We start from the raw sequence: 21,796 nt of genomic DNA, 5'->3' as shown, positions 1-21,796 counted from the left end.
TGGAAGCAAAATTTTATTTTAGGTCACTTTATGAGCTATATTACCAGCCTATAGGTAGAGGTATATGAATCACAGTATTTCAAAGAATAAAAGTTGCTTATTGACTGAAAATAACGACTATGAAAAAAAATAGAACATTTTGGAAGAGGCTTAGTATGGGTAAATTGTATTCAATAGTAGGCCTGAACGTTCAACCATTTAACTTTTATTGTTGCAGCTGCACATAAATTTCATGGTGGGTATAAGGGGATTTTCTCAAAACCAAGATGTACAGCATATCATTTTCATCATTTTAATGTTTCCTTTTGGTCATGTACATAGAATGAAAGCATATTTTGGCAATTTTACCATGAATGTATGGTAATTTTGCCAAACATTACAATTATGGTCTATACGGAATGAATTACTTGTATGTGCCCATATGTAGGAGAAGAATTCATTACAAACATGTCCATGTGTGCAAACATTTTTTCTGTATGAATGCATTTGTCTGTTTTTAAGCATGGAAGTAAATGTGCGTACAAATGAAAAGAGATTTACATAAAGACAGGTACATAATATCATACACAGTATAATAAATGCCAATATTTTCAAGTAAAACATCCCACAAAATTGTGTTTAAAAAAATATAAATTAATATAATCTGCAATAAAAATTTCATAAAGAGTAAAATTAGGAAATGTAACTGTTACCCAGTGATTAAATAGCAAAGTTTGATCTACATTTCTTTGTAATGAAAACAAAACTAGAAATGTGTTGACAGAACACTGAAGCCACAAATTAAAATATAACAATGTCATACTTAACAAAATGTAAGCTGTATTATTAGTCATCTCAAAAGCTGACATCTTTAGATACTAATCATGGGGAGAAAAAAAAATCAATTTATCATCAAATTAGACATTTTCTTAATCTTATAGTCTTACTCTAAATCAAAATTGAAAACTCTACAAGTATAAAGGTAAAAAGTACTTAATAAAACATGACAACAATATTTGTGTGTGTGTGTGTGATTAAGATTTTTAACGTAGCTTTAACGATTTTTCAGTCATATTGCTACGATGTCTGCACTGTGGCAGTTTATAGTGATGTCTAGCACTGGGACATCATGATGCAGACATGTAGGACGATGTCCCACCCAGTCACATTATCCTGACACCAGGCCGACCAGTCCTAACACTAACCTCTTAATGCTGAGTGCCAAGCGAGGCAGCTGTTAGTACCATTTTTGTAAGTCTTTGGTATGACTCAGCCTGGGTTCGAACCCATGACCTCCTGCTTCCATGGCGGATGCTCTAACCACTAGACCATAACAATATTTTAAAAAAGTATGGATTCATTAGCAGAATTTTAAATCCTAGAAAACTGTCTTGTCAGCTTTCAGCAGACCGCTAAACAAAGTTATGGATACGTTTTGTTTTTACGAAAGTGTGCAGCACTATACATAACCTCTATAATGGGATATGTTATTAGTCTAGAACTAACACATTTCAATTAAATCAGCATTTCTTAAATAATAGAAAACAAGTTTTACATATTCAAATCTGATGCAGGTATATCTGTATACTTATCTGCTACAAATTTGTTACATGAATAAAATAATGAAAAACAAAACAAAGGAAAAATGAAAATGACCCGCAACACTGTAGTATGGTCCCATATGTTTGAGCAACTTAAATGTCACTGCCAATCCAATGTTTTCTACAAGCACCATGCATGGTGCAAGCTTTTTCAACATAGCCAATCCTCTTGTATTTTCAATGATGTAATATCTCTAATTTTCTGAACAGATTGCATTTCACATCCAATTTTTTATTGTAAAGTTGTATTATATTTGTGTACTGTTATGAATACCTTCTTTATCTATATTCATACAAAACCATTATAGATAAACATGTATCACTTAAGATAAATAAAAAGCTGAACTGAACTTTTGTTAATAATGTTACTTGTAATAACCTCACATCAGAGGTAAGACAGAGGTGCTTTGGGCTGATTTTGGTTATGTAAACCTATTCAACAGCTCTTGCTACACATCCATAAGCTCTGACCAAATGGTTGTATCAATTTTCTTGTATTTTGTCTATCTTGCTATAAAATATACAAATCTGGTTGAAGTAATTAAAATATGCCTACCACTGAAAATTTCTACATGACAAAGTTTGTACTTGTAATCTATTTTTCTGTAGTCCCTGGGAAAGCATACAACAAATAATACTCTAACACCTTGTCCCTACATAGGCATATAGAAACAAACAAGTAATACCATATCTCACACTTTGTCCATATATAGGCAAAGATATTATGAAGTCTGGAGTGATGCACCTCATGCTGTAATTGGATAAGCTATGATGGACGAAAATATGAGTAGATATACATATTGATGGACAGACAGAAATATGGATAGATGGACAGATGGACTGACAGACAGAAATGTGGAAAGATGGACAGAGAAGAATTATGGATAGATGGGCATGTGAAGGGTATCACAATATTATTGAAACTTTTCTGGGAAAGTATGGATACTACAATTTACTAACTACTAATTGCATCTGGCAAGAAAAAAGGGTGTCATAACCATCATAAATTCATTAACTATTTCAATCTTTCGCTAATTTTTGGCTTATATTTGCAACCACCACTCTCTATGAGTATCAATATAATTAAAACATTAATAATATGTCTGAAGCACATCCCTGTGTTTCCAGTTTTGACTTACAGCCTAAAGTCTGAACCTCTTGGCTATGAACTGCCTCAAGGACAAATGTCACTTGGATGTGAACTTTAGTAAGTACATGATTGTATGATGGAAATATCAACAGTTTTCAAGCTATGACCCAGAGGCTTACTCTTATGGGGACAATGTCAATTACATGCAAATATTTGTCTTATAATGCCCAAAAAATGTACACTGGTTACAGGGTGGGGATCTGAATATTTTCATAGTTATTACCTAGAGACCAAGTCCCTGGGTAAGAAGAGACCCTGAAATAAATATCAGCTTTATGTATACGTTCATAATTTCATGCCCTACATGGGCCCCAGGAGGCCGATTGGTCTAAGGCACTAGTCTCTACAGATCACTGCCATCTCAACTCTGTCTGTGTGGGTTTGACTCCCAGGCTTGGCAAACATGGGTATGTGAGAAAGCTTGCCACGGGCTTTCTGTGGGTTGGTGGTTCTTCTCAGGGCTGGGTTCTTTTTCCACCACTTACACTGGTCACCATGTATAGCCTAACATGTGCTGAAAAATGGCATTAAACCCGCAAAAAAATACCCCAAAACCAATCATGCCCAATAAGTGTATATATATGGTTATTGGGTGACAATATCAATAGTTTCTACATTATGACCAAGGGGATAAGTCCAAGCTGGGGGTTAGGTTAAACCCATGTGGTATAATCCAGAATTCCAGTCTGAATTGTACTGACAATTTGGCCATTGATTACACAAGCTAATTCTCATACATGCAAAACAAAAACTCAGGACATACTGTATTTAGAATTTATGTAAAATTACTCCTCCACCCTCAGTCCCAACCCTTTCACCCATCCCACAACTAAGGTGAGATAAGAAATAGTAAAAGTGTTGGTACAATCAACACTGATAGAACTATCAATGAGGCCCGTTTCACATATCGGCTATAATGGCGAAGGAGGAGAACATTACACATACACAAATGTATAGACTGTATGTAATAATACCCCTGAATGGGAATAATAAATAATTTGGACAGTCAAATATTTGTGAACAGACTACATGGTAGTCAAATTTGATTCAGACATCTTAAAAGTTCTTGGATGCTAAGTTATTTCTCCAAAATTTCAACAAAAAATTTACATTACAAAAAAAGCATTTCAAACAAGTTTAAAAATAACTATATTGATGAACACATTCCAACAATGACAGATTTCAAATCAACAATAAAAAGTAGACAGATAAAAATAAATATACATACACGAAGTCATGTAGAAATGAAGCAGTAATGTGAAATGAGAAACAACAGCACCAAATATGTTGTAAAATGTATGGTTGCAAATTGAACACAGGTGACTATGAGAAAATCTGAAAAGCTACATTTGCATATAACTTCAATCAACAGAATTGGATAAAACCATTGGTGGCAGCATGGTACAAGTTACCGCTCGTTTTGTACGTTATGAAAAAAAATATCTGGACAAAATTATTAGGTTTTCAAAAGGTTTTATGACAATTTAAATTTCTGGACAAGAAAAGAACACCTGGATTTATCCACCCCTGACTAGAATTTAAGGGTAACATTATATGGAAAACTAGAAATGAGATCATTAAAGTTTATTTTCTGCAAGCTTCATGTTGATGTCCTCCACAATGAGGTCTAGTTTGTTCTCTAGGGCTTTGTTGTCTCCATTATTGTAAATGACGATGTCCCAGTCCATCCCTGTGTCCAGTCCACATTCAGATTCTGCATCATCAATACCTTAAAGAAGAAAGAACAACGTGGTCCAGGCTCTTTCAATTTAACCTCATTTCATGTATTACATCTGTCACATGTATAGAGATGAATTTGTCAAATTTATTATTGCAAGCAACAGTAATTGCTTATAGATGTGTTTACATAAAAATGTAAGACATCTGCCTTTCAACAATTTTTAAATGAGAAAACTAGTTTTCCATTAGTGTGACTACAATGCATAAACAGTATTCTCTGTACACTAAAACATGAGAACTATAATTGTTCAACATTTCCACCCTTTTTCTTTATGTTATGATAATTAGTATTTTAACTTCATAATTAAAACAACTTGATAACACTGAGTTCTCTGAAAAATGAATGCTGTATTTTGTTGGATAAAAGATTCTGCCCACAATATTATTTTAAAAAGTCTTTTAAACCTTTCAAACACTAACATTATTTTTGGTTGCTATAGCAACCAAAGTAAATCTACAATTTTCAATATGATTAGCATTGGTTCCTTATCAATGAACTATAAATAAATTAACAGAATTATATTTTATATGGAGATCATTTGTGAATAATAACAATCCATAATATTGCATGATCTAAATAATGTAACATGATGAAATGTAGAGATATGCTTGAAAGTAAAGTTTTAATTGTCTAGCATAGGCCTAAAAGTGAGGATATGATATGCAGAAAAAAATTAATTGTCCATGTACACATTTGAATGACTATATTTGATGGAAAAGTAAACATTTTATTCGATTTCTTGTCAAAAATTACTTTTCCACCCTTTTTCTCTATTTGGTTGCTATGGTAACCATGAACACATATCAATTTCACTGATATTTTTAATGTCAGCAATCTGCATGCATATATACATCACTCTGTACAATTTCACAGCAATCAGATTATAAAAAATAGTTCTGAGGCTGTTATATGGATTTGGCCCAAAAAGTCTATTGTTCTGAAACAATTCAGCATACACAAATGGGGCAGTTATAAACAAATCAGCAATGGTTTCAAGGTCATGCAAAATAGCAGAGCACTACCAGGGTTAAGATTTCATCTTCCTTTCATTACATTTTCTATCAGTAATCATGCTCCTGATTGCTGTCCACACTAATCAGCATGACATTTGTCAGCCAATGAAATTAATCATGTTGTGCTTCCCTGGAAATCAGTACATTCAGTCTGAATGGAATGCACTCAATTTAGTCCAACATTAGCCATAATGATCTTTTATGTTGTTTTGGCATGGTTCTTTTTTATGCATCCTGTGGATGCTATGGCATGAACTTTCTTATGCCATAGATGAAAAATAATGTGTCACTGGAGTAAATGGTGCATCCAACAATGAACCTTGGTCATAATTTATATCAAATGAATGAGAAATATAATATAAAAACCATTTTCTTTGTTGAAGTGTATGATTTACGTAAGGTAAATACATATCTTTTACCAGTTCCTAATGATAGTCTGCACTTCTTTGTTGCAATGGATTAATTAATATTTACATCCAACTGGTTTGGGCAAGTTCCATATACTATAGTACAGCAACTTCCATGACAAATTCCCATGCTTTTTATTTATTATATATTCTCCTAACACCCTTTACTGATCATTACCCACAGATCATAAGCCCAAATGAATTACTTAACATCCTCCTGCTAAAATTGTTTATTTCAGTACATTTGGTACAAACATTAAAAATCATTGAAATTGCAATTGTTGTATAATTTACCTCTTAACTCCTTCCCAGGGACCCTGGGAGAGGCCTTAACAATTATTTACATGTGGTTACAACATAGGCAATCCATAGGTAACCTATATATCAAGTGTAGTGAATTTCTAAAAGCAGTAAAGAGTAAAAACTGATGATAAACATTAAGTGGCAATGGAAATGAGCTGAAAACTGACGCAATCTATTACTTACACAACTCACCTTTTGTGAATTGAAAACCTCTTTCTATCCTCACATTCTCATCTGCCACAATTCGCACTGTCTGTGTTACTTTTCTATAGTTTTTCTGGAAATAATCTACATCAGATTTTCTCCTAGCATCACTAATAATCCAGATGGGTTTATTTCCTTCTTCTGACACTGCAAGGCGGCAAAAATAGCCTGGATCAGCTCTTCGCTTTTCCTCTCCCCATGTAATCATTTCAGCCCTGTAATTCTCCTTGTACTCTGAGGCATCTAGAAGCTTATCAAAGTCTAAGTTGTGTTCCTGATAAAAGAATGTTACAGTACAAATAAAAACAAGAAAACCTGGGCCTGCATGTCATGTTTAGGAAATACGGGAAAATGAAGAAAAAAATACTTTAACTGAAAACATAAGTTTTCTATAACTACGATTTGACCCTGAGGTACAAGAGGTGAGCAAATATGTCATAGAATGAACTGTCTGAGCCTGATGAATATATATCAAGGGGGCTTACATGCAAATGAAATCTTTAATCAAAGCCATAAGAAACTGTTGATGACAACAAAATCACCATAAAGTGAATGCTATATCTCGCTTCCTACTAATTTAACTAAAGTCGGTTCTTGGGCCCTGGGTGGCTGAGTGCTCTGAGACACTTTTCTTCATAGATCACTGACATCCCACTTCTGTCTGCATGGGTTCGAGTCAATGTGAGTATGTGAGAAATCTTGCCAATAGCTTTCAGTGTGTAAAGCAGGTGGTCGGTCATTCCTGGGTTCTTCCTCCATGAAATACTCTGCCTGTCATGTATAGCCTATGATGTGCTGAATAGTGGTGTTAAACTCTGCACAACCAACCAATACACAAGTGAATTCGGTTCAACAAAATCAAAAACGTAAAAAACTACTTAGAGAGATGGCAGAGAAAAATAGGTTATAGAAAAGTATTGATTATATGAATGCCATTTGCCATCAAGACTTTCGATCATACAAAACCGAGTCTTCCCCAGTTCAAACTAAAATATATACCAGAGTTTCCAATTTGATTTTTCATTGAATGTATTCAGAGAGGAAAAGAATATTCAGCGAAGTTAATAATGGTTTAAAATCCATCCTCTTTTCTTTATCCAGATTGGTATTAACAGACAACCCCACCCACCTCCCAAACAAGCTGCAACAAAAACACTGTGAACTCATTCAACTAATTCTAATTAAATGACATTTTAGGTGTCCTGAGTACATAGTTTGAATATTCCGAATAAAATTAAACAGAACCTATGTATTATTTTTCATGTACATGTACATCTTCAAACTCAGTACAACCACAAATATTCCTTCAGTGCTGAAGATGGATGGTGTTCATGTTTTGGATTTTAACACAGCTTTAACAATCTTTCAGCCATATTGCTATGATGTCTGCAGTGTGGCAGTTTATAGTGTGTGTGTGTGTGTGTTTTGGATTTTTAATGTAGCTTTAACAATCTTTCAGTCATATTGCTATGATGTCTGCAGTGTGGCAGTTTATAGTGTGTGTGTGTGTGTGTGTGTCTGTGTGTGTGTTTTGGATTTTTAACATAGCTTTAACAATCTTTCAGTCATATTGCTATGATGTCTGTAGTGTGGCAGTTTATAGTGTGTGTGTGTGTGTGTTCTGCAATTTTTAACGTAGCTTTAACAATTTTTCTGTCATCTCGCTACGATGTCTGCAGTTTGACAGTTTATAGTGATGTCAAGCACTGGGGCATCAAGTTGCAGACATGTAGCATGATGTCCCATCCAGTCACATTATCCTGACACCAACCAGTCCTAACACTAACCTCTTAATGCTGAGCACCTAGCAAGGCAACTGTAAGTACCATTTTTTTAATAAGTCTTTGGTAGGACTTGACAAGTGTTCGATCCTGCAACCTCCTGCATCCAGGTGGATGCTCTAACCACTAGGCCACCGGTACAGTAAGAAGATGGAAGGAACAGAAGAGCAGAAACTGTATTACCTTTTCAGTTAAATGTGGGGACTATCTCAAAAATGTATCTGTGAATTGACTGTTCAAAATCCAAATTGCTGTAACAAGTAATACATTTAATCTGATGCATTAATTGCAGATTTCCAGACTTTGTCATATATGCCAGACATGTTATATGAAACTTTCTGGGTCATTAAAAAATGAAAGTTTCTGCAAAGCCATAAAAAAAACTTGTATTCTGACTCTTTAAATAATAATTTTAACTGAAACTCACAGGTACTGACCTCATCTTAAACATAAGATGTACATTCCATTAGGTGTGGAATATCTAAGGGTTGTTGCTTCTTTTTCTTTTGTTGTTGTTGTTGTGGGGTTTAATGCCATTTTCAGCACACAATAGGCTATACATGGTGGCCAGTATTAATGGTGGAGAAAAAACCCAGGAAACCCCCGGAAAGATCCACCAACCCACGAGAAGCTACTAGCAAGCTTTCTCACATACCCACATTGGCTGAATCCGAGACTCGAACCCATGCAGACAGAGGTGACATGGCAGTGATTACCATTACAATAATAGTACTTCTGGGATGTAAAGATAATAAAGGATAGAGATAGGTTAGTCACACAATTAATTTAGTTGTACACAGTGAGGATTTAAACAATGGAATGCAATCAGAATCTACTGACTTTGGAGTAACAAATCTTCGGAATTCAGAAATTATGAATAATCTGGACCAGAAACTTTACCTCTGCAGCAACAAGAAAAGAATGAACTAAAACAGTTATTACTTGAATATGAGCACTTATTTCCAGATGTTCCTACAAGAACAAATAAAATCTACCATGACAATGAAACTGTAAATTCCACGCCTGTGAAACAACACCCATACAGGATGAACCCTCTCAAACAGGAATGTTTGAAAAAAGAAATTCAGTATTTGCTGCAGAATGATTTCATAGAGCCCAGTAAAAGTGACTAGAGTTTACCATGTACATGTATATTTCAAAACCAGATAATACTTTCCACACGTGCACAGATTATATAAAAAAGTGAACAGATGTGACTAAAACAGTTTCATTCCCATTATCAAGAATTGACGACTGCATTGATAAAATTGGATTGCAAAGTATGTCACCAAATTTGACTTTCTGAAAGGATTTTGGCAAATTTCCACTGATGGATAGGGCAAAGGAAATTTCAGCATTCATGAATCTAGATAGACTTTATCAATATAAAGTGATGCTGTTTGGGATGAAAGGTTCACCTAGTACTTTTCGATGTTTAATGAACATGATTACTTCTGGTCTAGATAAATGTGATGCTTACATCAATGATGTCATCATCTACGATGACACCTGGAAAGATCATTTAGCAATAATTCAGAAATTCTTTGACAGACTCACTGATGTAAATCTGATAACTAATTTATCTATTGGCAATGCTTGTGTAACCTTTGTGGGACATGGACAAGTTAAACCTATAGATGCTAAGGTCAATGCTATCACTGAATTCCCTGTGCCTATCAGTTTAAAGCAACTGATGCAATTTCTGGGTATGGCTGGATACTATCAGAAATGTTGTTCCAGTTTTTCCATAACTGCTGAACCCCTGACAAATTTATTGAGCAAGAAAATCAAGTTTCATTGGTCTGAAAAATGTCAGGAGCCTTTTGATAAGTTAAAGATCATACGAGTGCACCAGTTCTTACAGCTCCAAATTTTAGTCAATCATCTAAACTGTCTGTTGATGCAAGTGATGTTGGGGATGATGCAGTATTGATTCAAGAACACAAAAATGGTGTAGATCACTATTTTAAGAAACTAAATACACACTACAGAAATTATTCCACAATCAAGAAGGAATGTTTGGTTTTGATCATGGCATTACAACAGTTTGAAGTCTACATTAGTTCAGCTCCTTCTATGATTATTGTGTTTAGTGATCACATCCCTCTTACTTTCATCAAGATGAAAAACAAAAATCAGAGATTACTAAGGTGCAGTTTGATGTTGCAGGAGTATAAAACTGACATCAGGCACATCAAAGGAAAAGACAATTTAATAGCAGATGCACTTTCATGTGTATAGAAATATATTGTTTCATGTACACTTTGTGCCATTCTTAAGATTTCATCTTATGTATATAAATAAAACCCAAGGATATTTGACTAATAGCAAAAAGAAAGCTTTATTGCATAAATCTTTCTTTTTATTTATGAGGGGAAGTGTTAAGTATATTTAATTTAATCGTTTGTTAGTTTAAAAATAAGTTTTATTTTATTACATGCTACTGTAATTGTAACATTAGATGCTGGACCAGACCTTGTCCAAAACTGAATTTATTTCTGCTTGACCTGATTGACTTTTTTTAATTTCATTTTTGTGTTTTAAAAAATATAATACATAGCTAAATTATTATCTCTGTGTATGGGCTTAATATCAGGATCATTATTAATAGAAGAAGCAAATATGTTTATTTGGATCTAAGTGTTGTAATTTCCTGAGAGTAATCCAGGTTATGGTTTTTGATTTTGTAAACAAACATCAGGATCATTCTAGAAAGTTATTTTCCACTAGGTAACGTTTTTTTTCTTCAAATTTTGCTAGTTGTGACTTGAGGTCAAGTAGAGAACTATATAATCTTGTAATTGTGAGGACTTGGATCATTTGTGCTTTAACATCTAGCACTTTCAAGTTGTATATTATATGCTGTGACCAGTAGTTTTGGACTGGAATCTTTTTTGTTCAAATTATTGAATTCAAGAGATTATTTTCTCTGAAAATACAAAAGTGCTCTGATAAAATTCTTGGATAAATACAATCACTGGAATTTATACTGAATTCAAACCTGGAATTATATTACTGCGATTCAACAAAAGACTGTTGACACATCATCACTCTGTAAGCTTTACCAGACATGCCATCGCCTTCAGTTTTGGATTTCTTTAGGACTTGTAATGAGTATTATTCAGGACTTCAAATTGCGAGAACTTGTGTATGTAATTCTTGGACTATTTTGGGATTTAATTTGCAATACCTTAAGTTCTTTTTTTTCTCATTTTCACCTTGTATTCTAGTGAAATAAATTATTTGTTAAATTTTACAAATCTTGTTGTCTTTCACTCTTTTCTGTTACTTATTTTTAAAGCACAGACTAATAACACATTCTAATCAGGTGAGGTGTATGTGTCCCAAGCAGCCTTTTTTTATTACCACATTTACTGACACTTTGAAATCTTGAATGCTGAAAGTAACTATATGAAATAACAAACCTGAACAAGAATTTCTGTGGGTAATATTTACCCTAACACTGGTACATGGAGAGAGATGAAAATGATGAAGCACTGCTTTGCTAGTGCGGTACTCAAAACCCTAAAATGAAATGGAAAACAGGTCTCCAAAATTATGCAAGAATATATATATATATATATATATATATATATATATATATATATATATATATATATATATATATATATATATATATATATATATATATATATATCAATGCAACAGTAGCAGGTATGATATTACTGCTATTAAACTACTACCTACCTTTGCATATTGCTTCTTTAGTGGCCCTGAAAGTCTCAATATAGCACACTTATCTTCTCCAAACCTGTTAGAGAGAAAAAGAAAATTTTAAATACAGTATAATGGGAATATATCAGACCTAGTATCATCAAAAAAATTAATTGACAAACTTCACATTTTTTTGGACAAATTTTCATGGATTTTGTGGTTCATAGCAAAAGTCACTTGAAAAGACTGACTCAAATGATTGATAGAACATTTCTATTTGAACTATAGAGCATTAAAAGCATCTCTGTTTGGAAACAACAACATTTTCAAATCATACTGGATGTAAAAATGGTACCATTTTCATTCAGAACCAACCTTGACATTGCAAAAAGTCTTTTGGTGAAAACCCAATGTGAATATGGTCATCCATTAAGGTGGCCTAGCAATAATGATTTTCAAAATGACCACCATGATGTCCATTTTGGATGTCAGACTGGTATTATTTTCACTCAGGTCCAACTAGAAATCTTCTGGTGAAATGCCCAAGTTTTGAAGACTGACAAGTGGGATACATTTGACGTAGTTTTGCCATCCCTACATACAGACTATATAGCAATGACACATATAGCATACATGGGACATAGGAGATCTCTGGCAAAGATCACCTAAACAAACAAGGGAATGAACTCCGATATAGAGGATCAAACCCCGTATCGAATGAACAACCCTTTAGAATACACTAGGGTCCAAAAAATACCCCATCAAAATTTAGTTTCAACACAAATTTTGATCCAAATTCTTTTTCTAAAGAAAACATACATACATACATACATACATACATACATACATACATACATACATACATACATACCTTTGGGGGAAACACTAACATAATAACAGTTTAACTATTTTGGGATAAGTGGGGGGGGCATGTGTCTGGTGCCCCCCCCCCCCCAAGTAAATGACACCATAGTTACTGATAACACTGACACTGCAAATGTTTTCAATGATTTTTTTCACCAACATTACCACAAAGTTAAAAGAACCAGTGATAGAAAACAACTTTAATGAACTGAAAAAGTTCTGCAGCAGCAAAATCTCTAAGGAGGTATGTTTCTCTATCCCACCAGTATGAAAAAAAACTTGTAAAAAAAATGTCTGTGAACTTGATACCAAGAAAGCTACAGGACTTGATCAGATTGGTCCATGTCTCATTAAATCTTCTGCCTCTATTTTAGATAGCATAACAATGATAATCAATTTAAAACTGCAAAAGTAACACCTATTCACAAATCTGGTTCTAAGGATGATGCTCGTCACTACCAGTCAATCTCAATACTACCAAACTTGTCAAAATTGATTCAAAAACATGTCCATGACTCATTCATGTCATATTTAACCAAACACTTGCTGTTACACCCTAATAAATCAGGCTTTAGACAGAAACACTCATGTGAGACTGCCTTGATCTCCCTAACTGATAAATGGCTTCAAGCACTTTAATTGATCAAAGTAGAATAAGAGGATCCGTATTTGTAGATATCAGTAAAGCTTTTGACATGGTGGACCATGAAATCCTTTTGAAGAAATTGAAATTTTACCAATGTGATGACAGCAGTTAGATGGTTTACTTCATACTTAAGTGAGAGAACTCAACATGTTTATATAAATAATGTTCTGTCTGTACCTGGAACAATTTGATATGGAGTACCACAAGGCTCAACTCTAGGTCCATTTCTGTGTGTGTGTAATGTGTGATTTCGATTTTTAACGAAGCTTTAACAATTGTTCAGTTATATCGCTATGATGTCTGCTGTGTGGCAGCTTATAGTGATGCCAAGCACTGGGGCATCATGTCACATACATGTAGCATGATGTCCCACCCAGTCACATTATTCTAACACCAGGCTGACCAGTCCTAACACTAACCTCTTAATGCTGAGCACCTAGCGAGGCAGCTGTAAGTACCATTTTTGTAAGTCTTTGGTATGACTTGTCCTGGGATCGAACCCAAGACCTCCTGCATCTGAGGTGGATGCTCTAACCACTAGGCCACTCTTTTGAAGGTAAAATGAGGCATGATCTAAGCCATCTCACTTGAGAGATTTTCCACCACTTGTGAGAATTGTTTGTTCTTAAGGGTATATTTAATAAGATCCTAATGTGGAGTCTAGTAGCTATAGGTCAAGGTGAAACACTTGCCTTCATATTTGCTTAATGCAGTTGAGGGAATATCTCGATTCCTGGCAATCCAATTATGAGATTGATGAGGTTCGTCCAAGATTTCCCATTTGAGTGGAGTAATTAGGATGAGGAGACACTCAGATTGTTTTGGTTCCTGTATCATGTTAGATGGTTGCTAACTTACTCAGGAAAGGGTTAATGGTCAATCAGCTATCAAAACACATCCATGTGAAGGTGCAAGAGTTTGTCAGTGCAATTGATAACACCAAATACTCACTCTGAGCTATAACATAACACTGGAGTTAACCTGGCTAAGGTGATGGAACATCACAAAATGTACAATCGTTCAATGTACCTCTATAAGTCATTTTCCCTTACCTAACAAAAGGCAAGTTTGCATTTTATAGGTGACTTAGTGTCCACTTCACCTGGTAGCATGACCCCTGCACATATTGAGTGGTTGTTAGACTAGTCTCACCCATGACAAGACACAACAGAGCAGACCCTATATACATGTCATGTAACGAGTGCACTGCTTTATGAACTTGTGAGTATCTGTGTGAGTTACCCACTGTGATAAATACCTGTAAAAGGGCACCTGAACAGGTAGAGAATTAGGGCATTGTTATTAATATTTAGAAAGTGGACACTAAATAAACATAGTACAAATAACCTGTGGGAAGGTCAATTTGACTGCCTATAAAGGTAGAATCACTGGAGTGTTGATGATAGGGATTACCTGTATGAAGTGAAAGGCAATTAATTGATTAACTGTAGTAACAGCTTACCCATAAGAAGGCCAATTTTCTGACTGCCTGTACATGTAAAATCTTATAGCAACATGTATGGGCTGGACACTACTGAGTAAACCAAGTAGAGAAAACTTACCTGTACTTATATGACCATAGCAGAAGCTATACACTAATATAAATGAGTTCTCCACATTACATGTAAATGCAAAACCCTGCACATCAGAAAGAGGAAATGAAGTGTCATTATTGATAATTATGAAGTAGGCACTACAATATCCATTCTAAGACAATTTTACCTATAGGGAAAGGCCCAATGACATTCTCTACAAGTAAAATCAGTAAGTATCAAATATACGATTAAGAATTAGATGCTAAGAGAATTTAGAAACTAAACTCTGTGTATCCTGAATTGGGCAGAAATTATACAGTAATATTAAATGAGTTTTCTATATCACGCACCAGACATGCACTTACTTATGTAGTTATAGCAATGTCAGGGGATGCCATAGCGACCAGTGCAGGATTTTACCAAAGAAGCCTAATTTGTGTTAAAATGGCAAAGTGATAACACAGGATGTTAGGAAACTTTGTCACTGGCAAAAAGAAGAACAGAAAAGTTGGAAAATTACAGAGGATATTTCCCTTCGAAGATGAAACTCATTTGAACTTGTCTTTGAGGTAGAAAACTTCCAAACTGCTTGCATGGAGTTTGTGAGGCCTCTCTGTCTGTGCAGAATGTGCGTGTGTGTGTGTGTGTGTGTGTGTGTGTGTGTGATTTGGATTTGTAACGTAGCTTTAACAATGTCTGCAGTGTGCCAGTTTATAGTGATGTCGAGCACTGGGGCATCATGTCACAGACATGCCGTAGAGTGTGCTACTCGGCATGAACAAAGTAGTAACTGACAATTTCACAGGATTTTGCACCACTCTCAGTATCAAAGGGAGATCACTCAAACTGTCGCCTAGGTGGGCAGATAACTTGTAATGTTTATTTGCTAACAATTTTTAGCCTGGGAGGGCTGGATTTCCAAGGTAGTGGCAGTTCTCCTAAGGTATTATTATTTGGTACTGTATTTTGAAGAAGAATTGAAGATGTCAGATTTATCATAAAAAACCCAACTGTTTCATTGTAACATCACAGCACTGACATTCAATCCAGTATGTACTGGATCACACCTTTATATTGTCATCATAAAAAAAATGTCCACATAATTTAACACTGATTGTGCCATATTTCTCTGGGCATGTAAACAATGACCTTCCAATGGAATATGGATGTATAAGGATCCAAATAAGGTGAAAAATTGCCATTTGAAGGTATCTGTAATCAAATTCTAAAAAATGACACCCATTACGGAAATAGTTCTGAACGACTACATGGTCTGCATGACATTTACTATAACATTTGCCATTTCAAATGTCTAACTCGTAAATATGAGTGAAAAGGAAACTTTCTCCACAATAAAATGACACCCTGAATAATCAAAACTGTCACTGTAAACACAGAGCCAAAACCATTATAAAATCGAGGGCTGGGGGTGAAAATGTAATTTATCAAGTTACCAACCTGGTCTCTTATTAAGGTCCTACTAAACACTGCTAAGCCTGATGAACTGCACAAAGCCTAGCACAGTCATACAAAGTATTTATATTAAAGTGTATTTATATTGTAGATGATACTGATGAATAAATTAACCAAACTTAATGAGTAGTTTTCAACATAATTATGCCAAATTAAATGACTGAAAATTGGGACAAAGTTCAAATTCAACCCATGATCAAGTCAAAACAAAGTCTGACAAAATCATATTTGAAACATTTGTTATGATTTTATAAACTGTTAGTTTGATTATCGAAAGAAAATGCAATTTTTTTAATATACATCCTAATGATTTATCTTTTCTTTTGTCAAGATAATATGATCTGCTTTTATATTCGAATCTACTTTGCAGTCAATTAATTAAAAGGACATATGTTTAACACTAGTCTTTTAGTTTGGTTGATTTATTCATCAAACTCGTACTGCAACATAAATACACCTCTCTAATATGACTTTGGCTTTGTGTGCCTTTATTATGCTTTGTCAAATATAGATAGATCATATTTTCTACAGGTCAGGGCTGAGCAAATTGCATAGCCCGACGTCCCGGACTAGTCATTTTTGAAGTCGGACAAGTAAAATTTTCCAAGTCTCTAGTCTAGGACAAGTACTTTTTAAAAAGTCGGGCTAGTCCTTATTTTTCGTTTATTAATCACTATATCTACCTTTATTTGGCCAATCATGCCCTCTGGGCTTACTGAATACTTGATTCTACCCCTCTTCGTGTATACATTTACATCCTGTTACTGCTTTACTGCATATTGGGCTAAGCGACCAAATTATCGGCAAATCAAAACATGTCAAACAAACAGAAGAAAGCCAGTATGATCAATTAGCAGTGTTGTAAGCGGTTTTGTTGCAATGAGTTTACTCAATCTAGATCAGTGATTCTCAAACTGTGTGCCACGGCACACTAGTGTGCCGCGAGATATTTGCAGGTGTGCCGTGGGAGTTTTGAAAAATATTTAAAATTGCTAGCGTTTTGAAACCTTGAACATATCGAAAAATTAAATGGTAAATCAATGTCGCAAAAGTTAAAAAGTAACATAGATAAAAACGCAATCTCTGTCAGTATGTCATTCATTGGTTCCTTTCGTAACGCGAGACTTGTGTGAGATCTTGGGAGAACTCGATCACTCTAATTATAATAATAGTCTAATAATAAATACATACAGCCCATTATACAATGTTCTCGAATTTTCCACGCTAAAAAAATAAATACACAACGTAACAAATCAGACCGCTACATTTGGCCGCTAAGGGTGGCAGCTATACAATGTTCTCATATTTTCCACGCTAAAATAATAAATACACGACGTAACAAATCAGACCAAAAGCAATCAAAGTAATTCTGCCATTTGTGTCTTCATGGTTTTGTGAGTTTGGATTTTCAGCATTGACTGAAATCAAATCGAAAACGAGAGAGAGACTTCTTAAAATCGACGATGAAATGCGCGCTTCTTTGTTGACTTTAGAGCCTCACTTCGATCTGATTTGCTCTCGAAAGCAGGCACATCCTTCACATTAAATTTAAAATTAAATATATATGTAAAAAATAAGTTCTTCACCACAAATTTTTTAAAATCTTTTCAGGTGTGCTGTGAACATTTTTAGATCTATTTAGTGTGCCTCAAGACAAAAAAGTTTGACAAACACTGATCTAGATCATAACGAGTGGCTCACTATGATTTTAATCCAGTGAGTCAGTGTAATTAAATTAATGAAAGGTACTTTACCGACATCAGTGTTGGTTTTCTTTATGAACAGATTAAATGACAGTAATGATTCTTTAATTTATAATTGATTATACAGATGATTAACTTACACATGCGATAATGTGTTTGAAGCAAAACAATTATGCTAATTAATGAGCTGTTTCAGTTCGTATTTAAAAGAGAAAACTGATGTTATGATCACTTTAGAAGTAGTTGTCAAGCAAGCTGATAGTTACTCTGTGGATAAAATGAGTTTGCTAAATTATTTTCGCAAGGAAGGTAATAATGGCGATTCAGCAAAGTTAAATTTGTTTGAAGTGATGTGATTTTTATTTTTAACGTAGCTTTAACAATTTTTCAGTCATATCGCTACGATGTCTGCAGTGTGGCAGTTTATAGTGATGTCTAGCACTGGGGCATCATGCCGCAGACATGCAGCATGATGTCCCACCCAGTCACATTATCCTGACACCAGGCCGACCAGTCCTAACACTAACCTCTTATAAATTTGTTTGAAAATGGAGGGATAAAACGTAAGACGGATACTGAGTGTGCGGTAGCTATTTCTGAGTGTGAACAAGGATTTAGTTCAATGAACTTAATCAAGACTTCTTTAAAGAATTTCTTAAACCAAAAGAGTTTACAAATGCTAATGAACATTTCTGCAAATGGACCAGAGCTTGAGGACTTTAACCCTGACACACCTTTCAACTGCTGGCTTTGTTCTGGTGCAGGTGGCAGACATATACATGGACATATTTTCAAATCCATCAGCTAAAACATATATACATGAACCTGAAGAAGCCAAATGTATAACAACCAATGTTTTTGAAAAATTTAATTCTTTAAAGAAATAATTATGTTGTATATTATTTTTTTTCTTTTTTTCTTTCTATGGATTAAGTACACATGTCTCATCAAATCTCTGCAAGTGATTACCATTTTGGGACCAGTGAAAATTAAGGTGGGACTAGTGAAGAGTAAGGTGGGACTAGTGAATTTTCTGAAGCCACTTGTCCTGGACTAGTGGTTAAAAAAAATTTGCTCAGCCCTGCAGGTGACAACAAAAAAATGATACAGCAGCTGTAAGTCATTAGGATATATAATGAAAAATTGCATTTTCTATCGATAATCTCTCAAACTACTGATAACAGTTTATAAAATAAGAACAAACATCTCAAATATGATTTTGAGAGACATTGTTATGACTCTGTCATTGTTTGAATTCTTTGTCGCACAATGTTCTGTCATTCAATTTGACATAAATAGTGTGACCCCAAAAAACATGATGGTTAGGGTCCATAAACATGACCATGTTTTGTACCAAACTGTGCTATAAGCAACCAAGTCAGTTAGCTAAAGAAAATGATTCAAGCACCATAACAAATGGTGGGCAGGGAATCAAACCAGGTACCAAAATACATGCTTCATTGGCACAGTTACAATCTTAAATCAATGCATATTAAAATCAACTTTTTCCATAGTATACAAGTAATTAGAACAGTTGTTACTTGTTTAATATTTATTTGTATGTATATAAAATCTGCAACATAAGCATGAATAGTTGTGTACATGTACTCAGCAGCTGAATCTGTTTTATCCGTAACAGTAATTCCATCAAAAATTTGCATAGAGAAACATCATTTCTATAATATATATAAAAAAAACATCTGCAAAGTCCATTTAAATCCATTTAATTCCTTGTTATTGCATTCATAGAAATTTATGAAAGTGCATTTCCCACAAAATTCATATCCACTGGATGTGTTTGGTTTCTGATCAACAATAAAGTGCATAATTCATACACTGAGAGTTTCTAGGAATAAACATGTATTTAGGCCTGAATAGTACAAATACTTCAGATGAAAGAGGTCGAAGGTATTGACCTAGTAATGCTCTTGCCATGAGAATTCTATAGGTGTGTGTACATGTAAACTGCCTGAACCCAGTCTGGGAGTAAACCATTTAAATGTGTGGGTTCATTGCAAGTTCCTTAAAAGAACTGCTGAGTCATTCTCTAAAGGACAGATTTTTGTTAAAAACTATACACTGACATATTTGTTTTATTACTATGACTTCCTTTCACTGCAGAGCATATTCCAAGTTTCCTCTGACCCTTGTCACCCCATTTTTGATATTTGGATATTTATGTTGGAGGGTTGGGTCAGAGTCCATGTCATATCGAAAAGTTGGAATTCGCCGACACTACTTGGTGTCGGCATGGGGTGGCCGCTTACTAGCTGGCCCAGCAAACTTGAATAACCTTTCATCAAGATATACCTACATGAAATTGATAGGAATATGATTTATTTTCTCAAAAATTGTGAGCATAGCATTTGTCATGTCGAGACGAAAAGTACATCATCGCTGAAATTAGACCTGGATCTGGCCATTTGCATGCCGAGTCACATGACTATACAAGTCTGCAAATTCCAACTTTTCGATATGGAATGGACTCTGACCCTACACCCCAACATAAATGTCCAAATATCAAAATTGGGTGGCAAGGGTTAGAGGAAAATCAGACTATGCAGAGCACAGGGAGTAGAATGTTTGATTATATTAGCCAATCTCTCAACCCCTGTAACTTGTATAGTTTTGTTCCAACCAATGACGACACTGGAAGGACAGTTTCCCATGTATAAGTGAATGATGTGAAGCCAGAATATAAATAGGTTTCAGATGATAAAGGATTGGGATTATTTTACATCTGTGGCAATGACTAAAACTGCTGAGAATTCAGTCCATAAACTTGTTTCAGAGTGTACATATGACAGATGACTGAACAGGCATTAATTATCTATTGTTTTCCCATAAGGTAAATGAACTAATTTATAAATTTGCTTAAGAAGTTTTCTTAGATCACCATACTAATTGCTAGGCCTGTGAACACTAAACAGAGAAGCTAACTGTATTGTTTCACTCTGAACTTAATCCTGCCTAGGGCTTCAAGCTTCTCATGTCTGTATCCAGTTATCCACTGTAAATACCCACTAATTAAGACCCTGACACCTATCTGTTTGAATAACTATAGGAATAATTTTAAAGGGAAAATGGTATAAATAATAAAAATAATAAACAGTAGTGATGTGGAAAAGTGTGTGCATGCCATGAGAGGGTTTCATAACTTTTAGAAGGGAGTGATAACATTATTCCGAATATTAGCCACTCCTTAGCACGTGCATTCTTAACTGAGACTACGGGTGTGAGAATTTTTGTGAATACGGGATATTTAATACAAGATATGTCCTCTGCTCAGCTAAACGAATACTGGTAACTCTCGAAATTATGTGACAAATATGACCCCACCAACAGTAGAAATACAGTTTATGTTAATATAATTAAATATGCATAAAAATATTATAAACAAACCTTTTCTGAAGTGAAATTGAGACGAAATCTTTCCCGGATTTCCTCTTTCCATTAAAAACCAAGACTGCAGAAGGACATGTAGACATGACGAAAAATTTACCTTGTAATACCTCAATGGCATGTGTAGTTTATTTACTGGTACGAGTTAACTGAAATTCAGCGCATTGGTAATATTTTTAGTTTGTTCTTTCATAATTATTTAATTTAAGTTCTAATCGTTTAAACTCTTGCTATATCTACACTCTTTTACGAATAGGATAGAATTGTTAAATTATATTCTCCTTTCGATTTTTACCGGGACAGATCTTCGCCACATCGT

At 34.6% G+C, this 21,796-nt stretch overlaps 1 protein-coding gene across 2 annotated transcripts; it reads right to left on the bottom strand.

Moving 5' to 3' along the window:
- Positions 1–278: 278 nt before the first annotated feature.
- On the bottom strand, positions 279–21,796 carry LOC149801543 (phosphomevalonate kinase-like). Of its 2 annotated transcripts, none has more exons than XM_089955738.1 (4): positions 21,478–21,796; positions 11,888–11,951; positions 6,378–6,672; positions 279–4,459 (listed from the first exon to the last, which is right to left on the bottom strand). In XM_089955738.1, exons 1-4 carry the CDS (start codon positions 21,561–21,563, stop codon positions 4,308–4,310), a joined length of 597 nt encoding a protein of 198 aa, XP_089811864.1. In that variant the 5' UTR covers positions 21,564–21,796; the 3' UTR covers positions 279–4,307. The 2 variants fall into 2 exon arrangements, with proteins under 2 accessions (XP_089811864.1, XP_089811865.1); XM_089955739.1 differs by having other exon boundaries at positions 6,387–6,672.

Source organism: Sinohyriopsis cumingii, chromosome 4 (genome assembly GCF_028554795.1).
Source record: "Sinohyriopsis cumingii isolate HCF-2022 chromosome 4, ASM2855479v2, whole genome shotgun sequence".
Classification (NCBI taxonomy): Eukaryota; Metazoa; Mollusca; class Bivalvia; order Unionida; family Unionidae; genus Sinohyriopsis; species Sinohyriopsis cumingii.
Note: the sequence above shows the minus strand (reverse complement) of the source record. Positions and strands in the feature narration are given on the sequence as shown.